We start from the raw sequence: 23,575 nt of genomic DNA, 5'->3' as shown, positions 1-23,575 counted from the left end.
GTGGATAAAGTGTAAAGAAGTGTGGATAAAGTGTAAAGAGGAGTAAATGAAGTGTAAATAAAGTGTAAATGAAGTGTAAATAAAGTGTGAATAAAGAGTAAATCAAGTGTAAAGAAGAGTAAATAGAGTGTAAAGAAAGTGTGGATAAAGCGTGAAGTGTAAATAAAGTGTGGATAAAGTGTGAAGTGTAAATAAGGTGTGGATAAAGTGTGAAGTGTAAATAAGGTGTGGATAAAGTGTGAAGTGTAAATAAAGTGTGGATAAAGTGTGAAGTGTAAATAAAGTGTGGATAAAGTGTGAAGTGTAAATAAGGTGTGGATAAAGTGTGAAGTGTAAATAAAGTGTAAAGAAGAGTAAATAAAGTGTAAAGTGTGGATAAAGTGTGAAGTGTAAATAAAGTGTGGATAAAGTGTGAAGTGTAAATAAGGTGTGGATAAAGTGTGAAGTGTAAATAAAGTGTGGATAAAGTGTGAAGTTTAATAAAGTGTGTATAAAGTGTGAAGTGTAAATAAAGTGTGTATAAAGTGTGAAGTTTAATAAAGTGTGTATAAAGTGTGAAGTGTAAATAAAGTGTGTATAAAGTGTGAAGTTTAATAAAGTGTGTATAAAGTGTGTATATAGTGTGAAGTTTAATAAAGTGTGTATAAAGTGTGTATAAAGTGTGAAGTGTAAATAATGTGTAAGGTGTAAAGAATTGTAAATAAAGAATAAAGAAAGTGTAAGTAAGTGTAAAAAATAAAGTATTTGGTATTAAAAAGGGGGCGTGGCCTGGTATTAATAAGGGGGTGTGGTCTGGTATTAATAAGGGGGCGTGGTCTGGGCCAGGCAGACGTGTGCGGTGGATTTCTAGTAGATTGTGAAAAGGAAACAGGATTTTTAGGCGTTCAAACTTTGACATGTGACTGTAGCACCCGGCAGCAGGTGAAAGAAGCAGGGAGCAAGATGGCCGCTTACCTGCGCCATGACTTCCAGGGACCAGCTGTCCCCCATGCTGATTGGCTGGCTGGGGTTGGCTGGGATCTTACTGTCCTTCTCTGCAGGTCTCAGCAGCGTAGGACCGAACACTGTAGCCAGGTTATGGAGGGACATCTTGTTGATGCACTCCTTCTCCGCCACCCTGACAGAAAAAATCATCACATCAACACCGTCTCCATGGCAACCATCTCATACTTCACTTGCATTTAAGGCCACCATCATGTACCCCACTGGGCATCCTTGAAAAGTGACACTCCTAATTATGATGTCGTACAACTAACTAAACTCATTAAGTATGATGTACAACCAAGCTTCTCTCTGTGATGCGTTCAGGGGCCTGTTTGAAAGTGGTACCTCTTCAAGTGGTCTAGGAGGAAGAGGAAGGTGACCAGGTTGGGCTCGGGTAGCGACAGCAGCAGGTTCAACATGCAGCTCTCCTTGGCGACGCTGTCTGACAGAGCTGAGGACCACAAGATGGACACGTGGGATCATGGCAGTGAAGAGGCCCGCAGGAACTTAAACAGGAACTTTACCCGGGTAAATAAAGTACCCCCAGTGTTTCCACCAAAAACTACCCAGGTAAATAAAGTTCCTAGGAAACTATTTTAGTTCCTGGTAGCGAGGTCCATCTGTCTTAAAGCAACAGCGTAAAGGAAGTGTAAAGAAATTGTAAAAGTGTAAGAAAGTGTAAAAAGTACAAAGAAAATGTAAAAAAAAACACACAAAGAAAGTGTAAAAAACGTGAAAAAGTAAAAAGAAAGTATAAAGAAAATGTAAACAACGTAAAGAAAGTAAAATACGGAAATAAAGCGTAAAATAAATGTATAAAGCGCAAATAAAGTGTAAACATGTAAAGACGGTGTAAAACAGAGTAAAGAAAATGTATCAGGTGTGTAAAAAGCATTACAAAAGTGTAAAAATAAAAAACTACAATAAGTGTAAGGAAGTGTAAAGTGTAAAGAGCGTGTATAAAGCGGAAATAAAGTGTCAAACCTGTAAAGAAAGTGTAAAAAAACATACAGAAAGTGTAACGGGAGTGTAAAAAAGTGTAAAAAAAAAGTGTTAAAATAGCGTAACAAAAGTGTATGAAAAAGTGTAAAGAAAGTGTTAAAAAAAGCGTAACGAAAGTGCAACAGGAGTGATAAAAGTGTAAAGAAAGTTTAAAAAAAGTGTAACGAAAGCAAATAAAGTGTAAAACAAATGTCAAGAAAGTGTTAAAAAAAAAAGTGCACAAGAGTGTATGACACGCGAATAAAGTGTAAGACCTGTAAAGAAAGTGTAAAATGTTTTTAAAGAAAGTGTAAACATGCAAGAAAAGTTTAACGAGAGTGTTAAAAAGCGCAAAGAGTGTGTAAAAAAAACGTAAAGAGTGTATAAAGTGTAAAAAAAAGTACAAAACATGTACAGAAAGTGTAACAGGAGTGGAAAAAAGTTGAAAAAAATGCGTAAAGAGTGTATAAAGCGAAAATAAAGTGTAAAACTTGTAAAGAAAGTGTAAAACATGTAAAGAAAGTGTAACAGGAGTGTAGAAAAGGGTAAAGAGTGTATAAAGCGTAAATAAAGTGGAAAACATAACGAAAGTGGAAAAAAGTGTAAATAAAGCATATAGGAAGTGCAAAAAGCATGATAAAAGTGTAAAAAGGCATAAAGAAAGTGTATAAAGGCATAAAAGAAAGAGTATAGAATTTATAAGTGTTTTGAAAAAGCATAAAGAAAGTGTAAAAAGCATGATAAAAGTGTTTTAAGAAAGCATAAAGAGAGTCTATAAGGCGTAAATAATGTGGAAGACATGTAAAGAAAGTGTAAAAAACTTTTTAAAAAAGTGTATAGGAAGTGTAAAAAGCATGATAAAAGTGTTTCAAAAAAGCGTAAAAGAAAGTGTATAGAAATTATAAAAGTGTTTTAAAAAGCGTACAAAAAAGTGTATATACGCATAAAAGAAAGAATATAGGAATGATAAATGTGTTTTAAAAAAGCGTAAAGAAAGTGTAGAAGAATGACAAAAGTCTAAACAAAAGCGTAAAGAAGGTGTATAAAGACGTAAAAGAATGAGTATAGGAATGATAAAAGTGTTTTAAAAAAGCGTGAAGAAAGTGTATAAAGGTGTAAAAGAAAGTGTATAGGAAGGATAAAAGTGTAAACAAAAAGCATAAATAAAGTGTATAAAGACGTAAATAAAGTGGAAAACATGTAAAGAATGTGTAAAGAAGTGTAAAAAGTATGATAAAAGTGTTTAAAAAAGCGTAAAGAATGTGTATAAAGGTGTAAATAAAGTGGAAAACATGTAAAGAAAGTGTATAAACATGGACAGGAAGTGTAAAAACCATGTTAAAAGTGTTTAAAAAAGCGTAAATAAAGTGTATAAAGATGTAAAAGAAAGAGTATAGGAATGATAAAAGTGTTTTAAAAAGCATGAAGAAAGTGTATAAAGGTGTAAAAGAAAGTGTATAGGAAGGATAAAAGTGTAAACAAAAAGCATAAATAAAGTGTATAAAGACGTAAATAAAGTGGAAAACATGTAAGGAAAGTGTAAATAAGTGTAAAAAGCATGTTAAAAGTGTTTAAAAAAGCATAAAGAAAGTGTATAAAGGTGTAAATAATGTGGAAAACATGTAAAGAAAGTATAAAGTTGTAAATAAAGTGGAAAACATGTGAAGAAAGTGTATAAAGGTGTAAATAAAGTGGAAAACATGTGAAGAAAGTGTATAAAGGTGTAAATAAAGTGGATAACATGTAAAGAAAGTGTATAAAGGTGTAAATAAAGTGGATAACCTGTAAAGAAAGTGTATAAAGGTGTAAATAAAGTGGATAACCTGTAAAGAAACTGTATAAAGGTGTAAATAAAGTGGATAACCTGTAAAGAAAGTGTATAAAGGTGTAAATAAAGTGGAAAACATGTGAAGAAAGTGTATAAAAGTGGACAGGAAGTGTAAAAAGCATGTTAAAAGTGTTTAAAAAAGCATAAATGTGTAAAAGAAAGAATATGAAATCTTACAGATGCCGCCTGCAAAGTTGGGGTAGAGCTCGTCGGTGAAGAGCGGTTCTGGAAGCTCGCGGAAGTAAAGCTTCAAGGTGCCGGCGATGGCGTTGACGTCCATCTCGCTCATCATGACAGAAACATCTTTGTTGTCTGCCAAGGAGGAGCAGAACATGAAGACAAGAACAAGAAGAGAAACATTTTTGTTGTCTGCCAGGGAGGAGGAGGGCATGAAGACAAGAAGCAGAAGCAAAGCTGCAGCAGCAAGAAGACTCACTGCTGTCGAAGGCCGTCTTCAGGGCTTGGATGTCTGTGGCCACACCCGACACTCGGTAGATGCCCACCTCCTCCATGCCCCGCCTCTCAATCTCCTCCAGGCACTGTCGCACGATGTAGGGCACCTTGGAACGCTCACGTCTGCGTGCACACACACGTTTTGTTTGAAAACAACCAAATAACTCCATCAATAACATCAGTGAAATCAATCAATGAAACCAATCAATAAAATCATGGAAATCAATCAATGAAATCAGTGTAATCGATGAATGAACTCAATCAATAACATCAGTGAAATTAATCAATGAAATCAACCAAATAACCCAATCAATAACATCTGTGAAATCGATCAATGAAACCAATCAATAACATCACTGAAATTAATCGATTAATTCAACCAAATAACTAAATCAATAACATCAGTGAAATCAATGAAACCAACCAAATAACACAATCAATAACATCTGTGAAATCGATCAATGAAACCAATCAATAACATCACTGAAATTAATCGATTAATTCAACCAAATAACTAAATCAATAACATCAGTGAAATCAAGGAAACCAACCAAATAACACAATCAATAACATCAGTGAAATCGATCAATGAAACCAATCAATAACTTCAGTTAAATTAATCAATGAAATCAACCAAATAACTAAATCAATAACATCAGTGGAATCAATGAAACCAACCAAATAAACACAATCAATAACATCAGTGAAATCGATCAATGAAACCAATCAATAACTTCAGTGAAATTAATCAATGAAGTCAACCAAATAACTAAATCAATAACATCAGTGAAATCAATGAAACCAACCAAATAACTCAATCAATAACATCAGTGAAATCGATCAATGAAACCAATCAATAACATCAGTGAAATCAATCAATGAAATCAACCAAATAACTCAATCAATAACATCAGTGAAATTAATCAATGAAATCAACCAAATAATATAATCAATAACATCAGTGAAATAAATCAATGAAATCAACCAAATAACGCAATCAATGAAATCAACCAAATAACTCAATCAATAACATCAGTGAAATTAATCAATTAAATCAACCAAATAATATAATCAATAACATCAGTGAAATAAATAAATTAAATCAACCAAATAACGCAATCAATGAAATCAACCAAATAACTCCATCAATAACATCAGTGAAATTAATCAATGGAATCAACCAAATAATTCAATTAATAACATCAGTGAAATTAATCAATGGAATCAACCAAATAATTTAATTAATAACATCAGTAAAATCAATTAAACCAACCAAATAACTCAATCCATAACATCAGTAAAATTGATCAATTAAACCAAACAATAACATCAGTGAAATGAATCAATGATATCAACCAAATAACTCAATCAATGAAATCAATAACATCAGTGAAATCAATCAGTGAAACACTTAAATGAAATCAATCAATGAACTCAATCAATAAAATCAGTCAATGAAATGAACCAAATAATTCAACCAATGAAATCAATCAACTAACTCAATTAATGAATTCAAACAATGAAATATATTATTGAAATCATTCAATCAAATCAATCAGTGAAATCAATCAAATCCTTAAATGTGATTAATCAATTAACTCAATCAACTAAATCAATCAATTAATCAAATAAACCAAATAACTCAATCAATGAAATCAATCAACTAACTCAATTAATGAATTCAAACAATGAAATCTATCAGTAAAAACGATCAATGAAATCTATCAATAAAATCAATCAATGAAATCAATCAATGAACTCAATCAATAAAATCAATCAATGAACTAAAAAAAATGTAATCAATCAATGAACTCAATCAATAAAATCCATCAATGAAATCAATCAATGAACTCAAACAATGAAATGAATCAGGTAAATGAATCAGGCAAATGAATCAGGTAAATGAATCAGGTAAATGAATCAGGTAAAAGAATCAGGTAAATGAATCAGATAAATGAATGAGGTAAATTAATCAGATAAATTAATCAGGTAAATGAATCAGATAAATTACTCAGGTAAATTAATCAGGTAAATGAATCAGATAAATGAATCAGGTAAATGAATCAGGTAAATGAATCAGGTAAATGAATCAGGTAAATGAATGAGGTAGATCCTTCAATGCAAGTAAAGAGTGTAATGAATGATGAGTGTCAGGCAGGGAGACTGACTTGGTGACAGAGGAGATCTTGACTCCAAACACTCCCATGGGTCTCCGTGATGGCATCTTCTTCAGACTTAACTCTCTGCTGGTGAACTTCATGGACACTTTCACTTCCATCTGGGACAGGAAGTACACCAGCAATGTTACACACCTGCACTTCCTGTTACACAATACTACTACTATATAGTACTGTAACATATGTACTATATAATACTGTAACATGTTACTACTACTATTTAATACTGTAACATATGTACTATATAATACTGTAACATATGTACTATATAATACTGTAACATGTTACTACTACTATATAATACTGTAACATATGTACTATATAATACTGTAACATGTTACAACTACTATATAATACTGTAACATATGTACTATATAATACTGTAACATATGTACTATATAATACTGTAACATGTTACAACTACTATATAATACTGTAACATATGTACTATATAATACTGTAACATGTTACTACTACTATATAATACTGTAACATATGTACTATATAATACTGTAACATGTTACTACTACTATATAATACTGTAACATGTTACTACTACTATATAATACTGTAACATATGTACTATATAATACTGTAACATATTACTACTACTATATAATACTGTAACATGTTACTACTACTATATAATACTGTAACATATGTACTATATAATACTGTAACATATTACTACTACTATATAATACTGTAACATATTACTACTACTATATAATACCGTTCCATACGTGTACTTCATGGACACTTTCACTTCCATCTGGGACAGGCAGTACACCAGCAATGTTACACGCCTGGACTTCTTGTTACATGTTACTACTACTATATAATACTGTAACATATGTACTATATAATACTGTAACATGTTACTACTACTACATAATAATGTAACATGTTACTACTACTATATAATACTGTAACATATTTACTATATAATACCGTTCCATACGTGTACTTCATGGACACTTTCACTTCCATCTGGGACAGGAAGTACACCAGCAATGTTACACACCTGCACTTCCTGTTACATGCTACTACTATTATATAATACTGTAATATATTACTACTATTACATAATAGTGTAACACATTACTACTACTACATAATACTGTAACATATTACTACTACTATATAATACTGTAACATATTACTACTACTATATAATACTGTAACATATTACTATTACTATATAATACTGTAACATGTTACTACTACTACATAATAATGTAACATGTTACTACTACTATATAATACTGTAACATATTTACTATATAATACCGTTCCATACGTGTACTTCATGGACACTTTCCCTTCCATCTGGGACAGGAAGTACACCAGCAATGTTACACACCTGCACTTCCTGTTACATGCTACTACTATTATATAATACTGTAATATATTACTACTATTACATAATAGTGTAACACATTACTACTACTACATAATACTGTAACATATTACTACTACTACATAATACTGTAACATATTACTACTACTATATAATACTGTAACATATTACTACTACTATATAATACTGTAACATATTACTACTACTATATAATACCGTTCCATACGTGTACTTCATGGACACTTTCACTTCCATCTGGGACAGGCAGTACACCAGCAATGTTACACACCTGGACTTCTTGTTACACGTTACTACTACTATATAATACTGTAACATATGTACTATAGAATACTGTAACATGTTACTACTACTACATAATAGTGTAACATGTTACTACTACTATATAATACTGTAACATATTACTACTACTATATAATACTGTAACATATGTACTATATAATACTGTAACATATGTACTATATAATACTGTAACATGTTACTACTACTATATAATACTGTAACATATGTACTATATAATACTGTAACATATAATAATAATAATAATACCTGGGATTTATATAGCGCTTTTTCTAAGTACCCAAAGTCGCTTTACATGTTTAAAAACCCATCATTCATTCACACCTGGTGGTGGTAAGCTACTTTCGTAGCCACAGCTGCCCTGGGGTAGACTGACATATGTACTATATAATACTCTAACATGTTACTACTACTATTTAATACTGTAACATATGTACTATATAATACTGTAACATATGTACTATATAATACTGTAACATGTTACTACTACTATATAATACTGTAACATATGTACTATATAATACTGTAACATGTTACAACTACTATATAATACTGTAACATATGTACTATATAATACTGTAACATGTTACTACTACTATATAATACTGTAACATATGTACTATATAATACTGTAACATGTTACTACTACTATATAATACTGTAACATGTTACTACTACTATATAATACTGTAACATATGTACTATATAATACTGTAACATATTACTACTACTATATAGTGCTGTAACATGTTACTACTACTATATAATACTGTAACATATGTACTATATAATACTGTAACATATTACTACTACTATATAATACTGTAACATATTACTACTACTATATAATACCGTTCCATACGTGTACTTCATGGACACTTTCACTTCCATCTGGGACAGGCAGTACACCAGCAATGTTACACACCTGGACTTCTTGTTACACGTTACTACTACTATATAATACTGTAACATATGTACTATATAATACTGTAACATGTTACTACTACTATATAATACTGTAACATATGTACTATATAATACTGTAACATGTTACAACTACTATATAATACTGTAACATATGTACTATATAATACTGTAACATGTTACTACTACTATATAATACTGTAACATATGTACTATATAATACTGTAACATGTTACTACTACTATATAATACTGTAACATGTTACTACTACTATATAATACTGTAACATATGTACTATATAATACTGTAACATATTACTACTACTATATAATACTGTAACATGTTACTACTATTATATAATACTGTAACATATGTACTATATAATACTGTAACATATTACTACTACTATATAATACTGTAACATATTACTACTACTATATAATACTGTAACATATGTACTATATAATACTGTAACATATGTACTATATAATACTGTAACATGTTACTACTACTATATAATACTGTAACATATGTACTATATAATACTGTAACATATGTACTATATAATACTCTAACATGTTACTACTACTATTTAATACTGTAACATATGTACTATATAATACTGTAACATATGTACTATATAATACTGTAACATGTTACTACTACTATATAATACTGTAACATATGTACTATATAATACTGTAACATGTTACAACTACTATATAATACTGTAACATATGTACTATATAATACTGTAACATGTTACTACTACTATATAATACTGTAAAATATGTACTATATAATACTGTAACATGTTACTACTACTATATAATACTGTAACATGTTACTACTACTATATAATACTGTAACATATGTACTATATAATACTGTAACATATTACTACTACTATATAGTGCTGTAACATGTTACTACTACTATATAATACTGTAACATATGTACTATATAATACTGTAACATATTACTACTACTATATAATACTGTAACATATTACTACTACTATATAATACCGTTCCATACGTGTACTTCATGGACACTTTCACTTCCATCTGGGACAGGCAGTACACCAGCAATGTTACACACCTGGACTTCTTGTTACACGTTACTACTACTATATAATACTGTAACATATGTACTATATAATACTGTAACATGTTACTACTACTATATAATACTGTAACATATGTACTATATAATACTGTAACATGTTACAACTACTATATAATACTGTAACATATGTACTATATAATACTGTAACATGTTACTACTACTATATAATACTGTAACATATGTACTATATAATACTGTAACATATTACTACTACTATATAATACTGTAACATGTTACTACTACTATATAATACTGTAACATATGTACTATATAATACTGTAACATATTACTACTACTATATAATACTGTAACATATTACTACTACTATATAATACCGTTCCATACGTGTACCTCATGGACACTTTCACTTCCATCTGGGACAGGCAGTACACCAGCAATGTTACACACCTGGACTTCTTGTTACACGTTACTACTACTATATAATACTGTAACATATGTACTATATAATACTGTAACATGTTACTACTACTACATAATAATGTAACATGTTACTACTACTATATAATACTGTAACATATTTACTATATAATACCGTTCCATACGTGTACTTCATGGACACTTTCACTTCCATCTGGGACAGGAAGTACACCAGCAATGTTACACACCTGCACTTCCTGTTACATGCTACTACTATTATATAATACTGTAACATATTACTACTATTACATAATAGTGTAACACATTACTACTACTACATAATACTGTAACATATTACTACTACTATATAATACTGTAACATATTACTACTACTATATAATACTGTAACATATTACTACTACTATATAATACTGTAACATGTTACTACTACTATATAATACCGTTCCATACGTGTACTTCATGGACACTTTCACTTCCATCTGGGACAGGCAGTACACCAGCAATGTTACACACCTGCACTTCTTGTTACACGTTACTACTACTATATAATACTGTAACATATGTACTATATAATACTGTAACATGTTACTACTACATAATAATAATGTAACATGTTACTACTACTATATAATACTGTAACATATTTACTATATAATACCGTTCCATACGTGTACTTCATGGACACTTTCCCTTCCATCTGGGACAGGAAGTACACCAGCAATGTTACACACCTGCACTTCCTGTTACATGCTACTACTATTATATAATACTGTAATATATTACTACTATTACATAATAGTGTAACACATTACTACTACTACATAATACTGTAACATATTACTACTACTATATAATACTGTAACATATTACTACTACTATATAATACTGTAACATGTTACTACTACTATATAATACCGTTCCATACGTGTACTTCATGGACACTTTCACTTCCATCTGGGACAGGCAGTACACCAACAATGTTACACACCTGGACTTCTTGTTACACGTTACTACTACTATATAATACTGTAACATATGTACTATATAATACTGTAACATGTTACTACTACTACATAATAATGTAACATGTTACTACTACTATATAATACTGTAACATATTTACTATATAATACCGTTCCATACGTGTACTTCATGGACACTTTCACTTCCATCTGGGACAGGAAGTACACCAGCAATGTTACACACCTGCACTTCCTGTTACATGCTACTACTATTATATAATACTGTAATATATTACTACTATTACATAATAGTGTAACACATTACTACTACTACATAATACTGTAACATATTACTACTACTATATAATACTGTAACATATTACTATTACTATATAATACTGCAACATATTACTATTACTATATAATACTGTAACATGTTACTACTACTACATAATAATGTAACATGTTACTACTACTATATAATACTGTAACATATTTACTATATAATACCGTTCCATACGTGTACTTCATGGACACTTTCACTTCCATCTGGGACAGGAAGTACACCAGCAATGTTACACACCTGCACTTCCTGTTACATGCTACTAGTATTATATAATACTGTAACATATTTACTATATAATACCGTTCCATACGTGTACTTCATGGACACTTTCCCTTCCATCTGGGACAGGAAGTACACCAGCAATGTTACACACCTGCACTTCCTGTTACATGCTACTACTATTATATAATACTGTAACATTATACTACTATTACATAATAGTGTAACACATTACTACTACTACATAATACTGTAACATATTACTACTACTATATAATACTGTAACATATTACTACTACTATATAATACTGTAACATATTACTATTACTATATAATACTGTAACGTATTACTATTACTACATAATACTGTAACATAGTACTACTACAACATAATACTGTAACATAGTACTACTACAACATAATACTGTAACATAGTACTACTACATCATAATACTGTAACATATTACTACTACTACATAATACTGTAACATAGTACTACTACTAAATAATAGTGTAACATGGTACTACTACTGTATAATAGTGTAGGAGTATGACTGACACACCTCAGTCATAGGGATGATGGTCCTCTGCCACTCTTTGCCTTGCAGCATTTGTGGCACCAGCTGAATAATAACAAACACATCATTAATGTCATTGAAATATACTTTTATCACACACACACACACACACACACACACACACACACACACACACACACACACACACACACACACACACACACACACACACACACACACACACACACACACACACACACACACACACACACACACACACACACACAATATGTTCCCTTAGTGTATGTATGTATGTTAACGGTGAGCTGTACAGAAGCATGTGAGGAACAATAACAATGTCGCACAGTGATTGCGTCATCGCGACATCGCCATGGTAACGACTTGACGGATATGTTTTGACATTTTGTTTGTGGAGCTTTTTAGTTTATTCTGGGACTGGACAATGTAGTTAGATGTTGGGAAACGGTCAGCGAATAATATATTTTGGGGGTTATGTGTTTGTTTGTCTTGCGTGCTGTGAAGGGAATGGTGTGTCTGTGGCTTTATTAGAGGGGATATTGGTTTCCTGGGAAATAGCAAGTGATGCTGCAGTTTTTAGTTATAAGATGTTCATGTCTATGAAACTTATGGTATTAAGAGAATCAATAAAATATACAATGAATTTACTCAGATTATATGATTTATAGGAACGATAATGAAGTTGGAATAATTAGTTATAATTGCAATGGTCTTGCAGACAACAGAAAAAGAAAACTTATATTTATGTGGCTGAATGAACAAAAACAAGATCCTTTTTGTCTTCTTTTTTATTTATTTATTTTTTTAAATTTTTTTTAAATTTTTTTTATTTTTTTATAAATGTCCTGCCCAGCTTCTCGGGCAAATCATATAGCAGATGTAGATGCCCATATCGGCTGTTCAGATTTACTTTACAAAAGAGAAGTGTAGGATACTTCTCTTGTTGCCTTACTTGTATTTTGACTTTATTAAATGTATTTATATAATCATTTGGTGCAGCCGGGCCGGAGCAGGAGGGGATAGAAAGAGAGAAAAAGGAAGACCGAGGGGGGAATTGTGGGGACAAGAGGGGGATTAGACAGAGAGACAAAAACAACAACAGCAAACACAACAACAACAACAACAACAGAGCAACATCAGCAAATACGACATGTACAAATATGATGGTAAAAGTAATAGCAAATAAGCAGTTAGCGAAAATAAAAAAATAATACAGAAATGACAATGAGCATTATTACACTAAAAATGGAGCAATATGAATACCAATAGAAATAGTGCTATTGATAATAAACAATACCAATACTTTACCTTTATTATCAACGATACAATTGTTCAAATGCAACAATACATATACGTAATGATAACTTGAGATACAAAAGAATGCAGAAAAATGGAGGGGAAGAAAGACAAGCAACCTACATTAACCTTGTAGATTGTTATAGTAACAATAGGTTAAGCTTTGTCAGTGTGCCATGTGTTATACCCAGTTTACCCTAGGGCAACAACGTTAATATATGTTTGATGAAACGTGATTATGTGCATGAGTGTATGTGTGCATATGTACCTGTATATGTACAGTACGTGTATGTGTGCTTGTACAGTGAATGTATATGTACAGTATGTGTATATGTGTGTACAGCGAATGTATATGTACAGTATGTGTATACAGCAGAGGTGGGACCAAGTCATTGCTTTGCAAGTCACAAGTAAGTCTCAAGTCTTTGCCCTCAAGTCTCGAGTCAAGTCCCGAGTCAAGACAGGCAAGTCCCGAGTCAAGTCCAAAGTCAAGACTGGAAAGTCTCAAGTCAAGTCACAAGTCCTGCATTTTGAGTTTCGAGTCCTTTCAAGTCCTTTTGACCACAGACTAATATTTTTACACAGATTGTGTATGCTTTTAAACCGCTGTATTTATTTATTAAAACAAGTGCATTTGAAATAGCAGGAAAGAAAATAGTACTGACATTGCAATTCATAATAGCACTATTAACCAGTCATTTTAATAGTTTAAACAATTTTAAACATTTAACTCATTCCTTTACAGAATAAACACATTTGCAAAAACAAGTGCAACTGTACTTATTTGTACAAAAGTGTTAACATTGTATTTCCATGGCATATTGCATTGTAACTAGTTCCACAGCAGTTTCTATTCTGTTCTTACCTTATCTCATTGATCTCATCTCATACTGTATGTGTGTTTATGTGTGCGTACACTTGAAAAACATAACAAATACATGAACATAACAATGAACAGAGTTGCACTTTTTAGATGTCGGGGCCCTATGCAATATGTACACATATTCTTAATATATTATATATTTTAACTGACCTTTATTTGACTATGTTTGTCTTTTTGTAGGTGGCTAAAATACGCGGTGCTGCTGACCGCCGTCTAACGTTATGTTACTGTGTGTGATACATTGACTAACGTAACGTTAAGTGTAGGTACCTCATGCAACCCTGCTTAAAAAATCACTTGACAAAAAGTATGAATAAGGTAGCAAACTGCAGTGGACGCAACATATTGCCGTGTTTGAAATGACGTTATAACCATAAACATCTTATAAGTAGACGCAATATTGGTTGCTGTGACGCGAGCAATTTGCATCTTGAAGTGGTGATGAGGAGCCGGCGAGCAGCCTAAACTGACAGTTGACAGGTAGAAAACAAAGATGCCGGACTGGTGTTCAGCGTTTTCCTGCTCAAATGAGCGGACTGTTGAAAATAGGAATCGGGCGATTACTTTTCACAAGTAAGATTTAACATTAATGTACTATTGGTTGTATTTTATGAAAATAACATTACCACAGAGTTGAGAAGGAGCAAAGATCTTCAATATTTGTATGTGAAAATTACAAATAAATCTTCTGGGGGAGGATGACGCCCCTACAGGGGTTTGGTTTACAAACTTTCTGCCCCACCTAAAACAAAATTCACCAGCCGCCATTGATTATAATGCATTCTCATTTTAGGCAAAATATAAGACAATACTTTCTTAACAGTATAATTGTAACCAGGAATAAGTCTTCAAGTAACAATATTCAAATACTAACATTGTTGGGTAAAACAGAATTTGGTCTTATTCTGAATCCAGTGAAACAGATTGGTGGTTATTTAGCTGACATAAAGACTTTCAGGTGTTTATATTAGTTTAAGTATTTGGCAGACGCTTTTATCCAAAGCGACATACATAGAAAATACATATATAACAATCACTGTAAACATGATCATTTAAGGGAAGAATGTAATACAAAATATCAATACAAAGTGTCACGACAGAATAAACTCTCTGCTGCTGCAGCAACAGAGATACGGTCTATAAGATATATAGATATCTAATGTATTCATACATTGTTTATGTAGCATGTATATATAACGTAATCATATTGTTTCTTCAATTTAAAAATAGCTGACCGTTTTTTCCCCTTTCTCTGGGATTATATTCCCGGTTTTAATCTCGGACGTCTGGTCACTTATAGCGTATAAGAATATTCTATTACTGTTAAGCAAACTATGAATAATAAAACATGTGTCCGTTATCATAGCTACACGTATGACAAATAAGCGCGTGAAAATGAGTGGTATTCAGTGAGGTAAAATGAATTAAATGCGCTGACAGTTCATTGCTCCTGCCAAATGAATTGCACTGAGTGGAGCGGATCACCACTCCAAGATGGCGGCCCCGCGTCTCGTCTGCGCCAGTAAGCAGTAGCGCTTGATGCTGCGTCTACTTATAAGATGTCTATGGTTATGACGTTAGCAGTGAGTTTACAGCCTCACTGATTTAACTACACAGCAAATAAAAGTCACGTTACTTAGCCAATAAACGTTATCTTACATTCAAAACTTACCCTTCTTTGTGCAACTTCAAATGTCGAACGAAGTTGGAAGTTGTTGCGTCTCCGTCTATAATATTCGAACTGCGTGATTTGCATACGGCAATTCGTTGACCAAGTCGTAGTTTTTATACCCGAACGAAACCAACTTTGGTATAAATCTTTCTCACTGGCGCGTTGTTTGACAACTCTTGTTCATTGGTTGTCCTGCAATTTGATTGGATCAATGCTGTGTGATGAAAACAATGTAGATCTAATTTGATTGGCTGTTGTACTGAGAGCACACACGCTGACACGCAGCACACACGCTGATAGACAGACACGTACAAAATGAAAGCTACGGAGCGCTCCCAAATAACTTTTTAAGCTTTAGGTTTTGGGGAAAGTAGCAAGTCATGTCAAGTCAAAAGGCTCAAGTCCAAGTGAAGTCACAAGTCATTGATGTTAAAGTCTAAGTCGAGTTGCAAGTCTCTTTACATTTTGTCAAGTCGAGTCTAAAGTCATCAAATTCATGACTCGAGTCTGACTCGAGTCCAAGTCATGTGACTCGAGTCCACACCTCTGGTATACAGTATGTGTGTTTGAACAGTGAATGTATATGTACAGTATGTGTAAATGTGTGTTTGTACAGTGAATGTATATGTACAGTATATGTATGTGTGTGTTTGTACAGTGAATGTATACGTGTAGTATGTGTATGTGTGTGTCTGTACAGTGAGTGTAAATGTACAGTATGTGTATATGTATGTTTTTACAGTGAATGTATATGTACAGTATGTGTATACAGTATGTTTGTATAGTGAATGTGCGTGTGGATGTACGAACTTTGAGTGTGTAAATATGTACTGTATTTATTTGTATATGTATGTGGGAGCGTAGGTACCTATGTATGTCTGTATGTATGTGTGTGAGTATATGTGAATTTGCATGTACAATACATTTGACTCCCAGTGTGTGCGGGAGCCAGAGTACGGCCCCAGCCTCCCCGAGAGCCCATCCCACAAACAGTAGGTGTGGTGCCCAGGGAACCAGGGGCCACCGCCCCCACGCAGCCAAGCCGGACAGCGTCAGGAACCCCAGAGCCTGGCCCACCGCGCCGCCCACAAGGGCCAGCAGCAGGCCGCAGACAGACGCACCCGGCAGAGGACAAGGCACGAGAAAAGCAGGGGGCAGCCAGACCCCAAGCCAGCGAGAGACCACACCCCACACGGACAGAAAGGCGGGACGCCCCACCCGAGGGGCCCGGAGACCCCCCGCAACCGGATGGGAAGACCGCCCCCGCCCCACCGGCAACCGGGCCCCCACGAGCCCCCCCCCCCCCACCCCCGGAGAGCGCGGCGAGGCCAGCCCACGGCCACCCCACCCAAGCCGGCCGCCACAGGACCACCCAGCACGGGGCCACGGGAACCACCCACCCCACCCGCAGGGACCCCAACGATGGAGATGGAACAACCAGCAACCGCCCCGCCGAGTCCCCCCCCTGAGGTAGGGGAAATAAATAAATAAAATAAATAAATACATAATAATAATATTAATAAAATATATTAAAAAATAAGAATAAATAAATAATCAAATCTATTTATAAAAAAAAAAAAAAAAAGAATTAAAAGAAGATCACAGACATGCTGACACACAAGGTCGCTACCCCAACAACTGGCCGACTCGCAGCACCTCGGAATACCCTGCAGCACCAAGCTACCACAGTAGACGCAGGGACCAGACCCAGCAGGCCCCAACCAAGACGGGCACCCGGAAGGGATGGACGGTGGGACCCAGGAGCTCCAGACACGCAGTCCGGATGCAGTAGCCTGAGGCGCCGACCCCCACCCGACAGGCAGGCCCAGAACGTACCCCCAGAAATATACATACATATATATATACATACACATAAACATACACATGTACACATACACACACATACACGTACACATACACATATATATACATACATACATACATACATACATACACACACACACATACACATACATATACACAGTTTGTCAGCCCCGACAACCACCACACGCGTGCGCTGCCACCAGTCACAACATCAGCCACCCCCCTGCACCAGACCCAGCAGCCACGGGCGCCCACACCACAAACAAACGGCAGCAGAAACAGCAGCCACAACACCCCCAGACAGCCAGAACCACCCAATCAAATCAAAGCGATAAAAAAAAACCGCGACCGGCAACCACATGCCAACAGGATCACAGAGACCAGCCAGCGCCAGCCCGCCAGCAAGCCCAAACGCCAACACGCAAACAAGAGACAACAACACCCCCCCCCACCAAAATACCCCACCACCCCAACCCAAACCCGCACAAACACACCACCGCCCAAACAACCGAGACACAGTATCCAGACCAGACACGGGCGCCGCGCCGCCACCACATCAAGTCGCCAACAGAGACCCCACAGCGCAAGGTCGGGCCACACGGGCACGGACCCCACCCAACAGGAAGCGAGACCCGCGCGACGCCACACACAAATAAATAATAAGATTAAACAAAAATAATAATAATTAAAAAATAATAATAATAATAATACAATGAAATACAAATTAAATTAAATTAGAAATAACAAATACAAATAATTAAATAAAATAAAGTAAGTAAATAATACAAATTATTTTAAAAAAATAAAATAAAAATAAAAATAAAAAAATAAATAAAAAAATAAAAAAATAAAAAAATAAATAAATTAAATTAAATAAAAATATATATATACACATATATATATATATATATATATATATATATATATATATATATATATATATATATATATATATATATATATATATATATATATATATATATATATATATATATATATATATATATATATATATATATATATATATATAAAATAATAATAATAATAATAAATTAATAAAAGCCTGGCAGGCCACCAGAACGCAGTCCCCGGAATCCGCGCCGGCCGACGAGGCAATGCGGGGTGCGCCGAACCCCAACCCCCCCCACATGGATGTGTACAAGGCCCCCAGAGTGTCTACTGTGTAGTTAAAATTAGGAGGTCAGCCATTACAGCCGACCTCCAGTCCCTATTGATGCGTGTACTGTAGCGTGAGTGAGATATGTATGCTTGTGGGAACTAATAATGCGATTAAAATTGGGGGACATCAAGGTCTTGGTGGGTCCCAACCAAGCCGAGCCCTCCAAATCCTAAGTGTCTAATATGCAGCTAAGATTGAGGGATGGACAAGCAAGGGACAAGACAGGAGGACTGGAGCCCCATAGGAGGCATCCTCAACCCCCCGCCATGCCTCCCCGCAGGACAATCCCCCAAAGTCCTATATTTGTGTGACTGTGTGTGCTATAAGTAGGAAGAGTAGAGGGCCCGGATATCCCCCCCAGTCCATGCGGCCGACAACCAGGAACTACGGCCAGGAAGCCGTAAAAATAAAAATAATAATAATAATAATAATCTTTTTTGTCTTCAAGAAACGCATTCAACACATTTAGATGAAGAAAAATGGAGGAAAGAATGGGATGGTCCAATTTTCTTTTCACATGGTTACAGAAATTCAAAAGGTGTTATGATTTTGATTAAAAAAACTTTTAATTTTCAATTTAACTCTATGGAAAAAGACTCACAAGGACGTTGGCTAATATTAAATATGATTATTCAAGGTCAAAAGATGTGTGTTTTGAATCTGTATGGGACAAATGTTGATGAACCTTCCTTTTTTGAAGAAATAAGTGACATGTTGCAAGAACAACAAGGGGAAATTATTATTGTGGGGGACTTTAACGTTGCTTTAGATAAAGTTCTGGACCGAAAAGGTAATTTTTCAATGGATTATCATCCTCAATCTTTACAAAAGATTCAAAATGTTAGGGATGCATTTGATTTAATTGATATCTGGAGATTCAAAAACCCTAGGTTAGTACGGTATACATGGAGAAGACAAAACCAGGCAAGTCGTATTGACTACTTTTTGATATCATTTTCATTGCTAAACAAAGTGACTGCAATATCCATCGAGGATAAATTGTGTTCTGATCATAATTGTATAGGATTAAATATTGCAATTGAAGATAATACACGTGGGCCCGGATATTGGAAGTTTAATCAAATGCATCTACAGGATGATGAATTTATTGAAAAAACAAAGCAATTTATTACCGACTTGTTTAAAAATAATGTAGGATCTTCAAATCCCCAAATAGTCTGGGAAGCCTTCAAATGTTGTTTTAGGGGGTATGCCATTGCATACTCTTCATGGAAAAAAAAAAAAAGTTAATGCGGCAGAACAGGAATTAAAGAAAGAAATTGAGGATTTACAAAAAAACATTGACAGTAATGATAATCTAACTAGTGAGCAACTGAATACCTTTACAGCTGAACAAGAGGAGTTAGCAGATTTAGTTGAAAAACAATTATTGAAAAGTTATGACTGCAACAGAGCAGTCTGGATGAAAAAAGGTGAAAAGTGTTCAAAATTCTTTTTAAATATCCAAACAAAAAATCGTTCTAAAAAGAACATTTCCAAGCTTATTAAAACAAATGGAAAGGTATTGGATACACACACCACATTGTTGAAAGAAATGGAAAATTACTTTAAAAACATTTTTTCTAATCCAGTAATCCCTCTTGAAACTACAAATTTTTTTCCAGAAAATTATGAAAGAAAATTGAATTCGGAAGAAAGCCATTCATGTGAAGGCCTCATTAGAGAGGAAGAACTTGTGGAAGCTGTTAAATCTTTTCATCCAGGGAAAACCCCAGGATTAGATGGAATACCTATTGAGGTTTATCAAGTATTTTATGAAGATCTTAAGAAACCATTACTTTCTAGTTTTAATTACTCATATAGAACGGGTTTTTTGTCCAACACTCAAACAGAAGGCCTTATTTCTTTACTATTGAAACAGGAAATAAATGGTCAGTATAAAGACCCAGTTCATCTAAAAAATTGGAGACCAATAACACTTCAGTGTTATGATGCTAAAATCCTGGCAAAATGTTTGGCTACACGACTTAAGTCTGTTTTGTCAAATATTATTCACTAAAATCATTCAGGCTTCCTACAAGGAAGAAACATAGGAAACAATATTAGACAGTTATTAGAAATTATAGAAAATTATAATATGGAAAATAAAAGAGGATTAATTTTTGTAGCTGATCTGGAGAAGGCTTTTGACAAAATTAGCTTGGATTTTATTTGTAAAAGCTTAGTTTTTTTCAATTTTGGCAACTCCTTATTACACGGGATCAAGACGCTATATAATAAAACTAACTGTAGAATTATCAATAATGGATACATCTCTGGGACAATACCTTTATTAAGAGGTCTAAAACAAGGGTGCCCTTTGTCTCCATACTTATTTATTATTGCTATGGAAATATTGGCGATTAAAGTTAGATTGAATAAAAATATTGAAGGGCTCAGTAATAATAATATATAAAGTAAAATAACAATGTATGCAGACGATACAAGCTTCTTTATAAGCCCCAAACCTCATTGTTTGCGAAACCTTCTTGATCTTTTGGACATATTTTCACAGCAATCTGGGCTTAAGCTAAATTATGATAAATGTAAAATATTAAGGATCGGAAATCTAAAGGGAACGTCCTTTCGAATGGAATGTAAAGTGCCTGTTTTGTGGACAGATGGACCAGTTAACATACTTGGTGTTGTTGTCCCAGAGAATCTGGAAGATCTAGGCTCAGTAAATTATGATAATCGACTAAGAAAGCTGGATAAAATTATGCAATTATGGAAAGGGAAATCCTTAACCTTGCATGGTAAAATACTCGTTAATTATTCCTCAATTTATTTATTTGTTTTTGTCATTACCAGCTCCATCACAAAACTTTTTTAAGATTTATGAGCGGAGGGTCTTCAATTTTGTCTGGGACGGCAAACCAGAAAGGATTAAAAGAAAGGTTTTGTACAATGAATATGAATATGGGGGCCTGAAACTTCTCAACCTTGAAGCTATGTGTCTGTCTTTAAAAGCATCAATTGTTCCAAAGATGTATTTAAACACTGAGTGGTACACGAGTGTCCTGTTGGACAAAAAACATGTGCTGTATCAAAAGAAATTGTATCCTTTTTTACAAGTGATCCCCTCCCATTTTTCTTATGTAGAGAGTCTGCTGGGAAACATGGCGGGGTTCCTAAAGGAAACAATCCACTCATGGTGGTGTTTTCAATTTTATGTACCAAAAAAAAGAGATGATATTTTGCAGCAGATAATATGGATGAACTCTAATATTGTAATAGATGGAAAGCCTTTCTTTTGGAAAAATATGTTTGAAAGAGGAATCATTTTTGTCAATGATATTATCAATGAGAATGGTAAAATTATGAAATATGATGAATTTACAACTATGTATGGTGATGCTTGTTCAAGCTTTTCATTTAATCAACTAACTGGAGTCATTGGGAAAAGATGGAAACAAATTAATTATGGAACTACTAAATTATTAGTTTATAAACCTCTAATAAGAAATTCTAGTTGGCAAAAAGGAACTAAAATAAATAGAAAAATATATAAGTTTTATTTAATAAAGAAATCTTTGAAGGCTGCCTCATACAACACATATGGAAAATGGGAGGACTTTTTTGACTGCCCGTTGCCGTGGGATGCAATATTCAAATTAATCTACAAAACCACTATCGATGTGCAAAATCGTTATTTTCAAATTAAAATTATTTATAACTTCCTACCCACGGGAAAAATGTTAAAAATATGGAATATGACAGAGTCAGATGATTGCCGATTTTGTTGCCAGGAGCCTGAATCCACCCTGCATTTGTTTTGGTATTGTCATATTGTGTCTTTGTTTTGGGTGGAAGTTGAAAAAATGTGTTTAAAGATTGGTTTGTTTATGAAGCTTGATGTGGTTTCTGTTATTTTAGGAGAGTTCATTGACAGTCATGACTTAGTCAATTTAATTATAGTACTCGGTAAAAGGTTTATTTTTAAGGCCAAAAATAGATATTCACTTAGTATTTCTTTCTTTAAAACATTTATTCAGTATTTTTTAACTTTAGAAAATTATATGGTTGAAAACGATAATGATGCCAAAAAACATAAAAAAAAAGATGGGAAGTACTCAAAGGCTTA

The 23,575-nt window shown here is 33.8% G+C and overlaps 1 protein-coding gene across 1 annotated transcript in view; it reads right to left on the bottom strand.

Moving 5' to 3' along the window:
* LOC133656159 (breakpoint cluster region protein-like) overlaps positions 1-23,575 on the bottom strand; it is a 590,239-nt gene that overhangs the window by 8,251 nt on the left and 558,413 nt on the right. The window contains exons 17-22 of the mRNA XM_062057056.1: positions 12,643-12,702; positions 6,415-6,524; positions 4,230-4,369; positions 3,971-4,105; positions 1,330-1,435; positions 955-1,117 (exon numbers count right to left, since the gene is read on the bottom strand). Of these exons, the coding sequence (XP_061913040.1) occupies positions 955-1,117; positions 1,330-1,435; positions 3,971-4,105; positions 4,230-4,369; positions 6,415-6,524; positions 12,643-12,702 (714 nt within the window). The remainder of the gene's footprint in view (positions 1-954; positions 1,118-1,329; positions 1,436-3,970; positions 4,106-4,229; positions 4,370-6,414; positions 6,525-12,642; positions 12,703-23,575) is intronic.

This window comes from Entelurus aequoreus, linkage group LG08 (assembly GCF_033978785.1).
Source record: "Entelurus aequoreus isolate RoL-2023_Sb linkage group LG08, RoL_Eaeq_v1.1, whole genome shotgun sequence".
Lineage (NCBI taxonomy): Eukaryota > Metazoa > Chordata > Actinopteri > Syngnathiformes > Syngnathidae > Entelurus > Entelurus aequoreus.
Note: the sequence above shows the minus strand (reverse complement) of the source record. Positions and strands in the feature narration are given on the sequence as shown.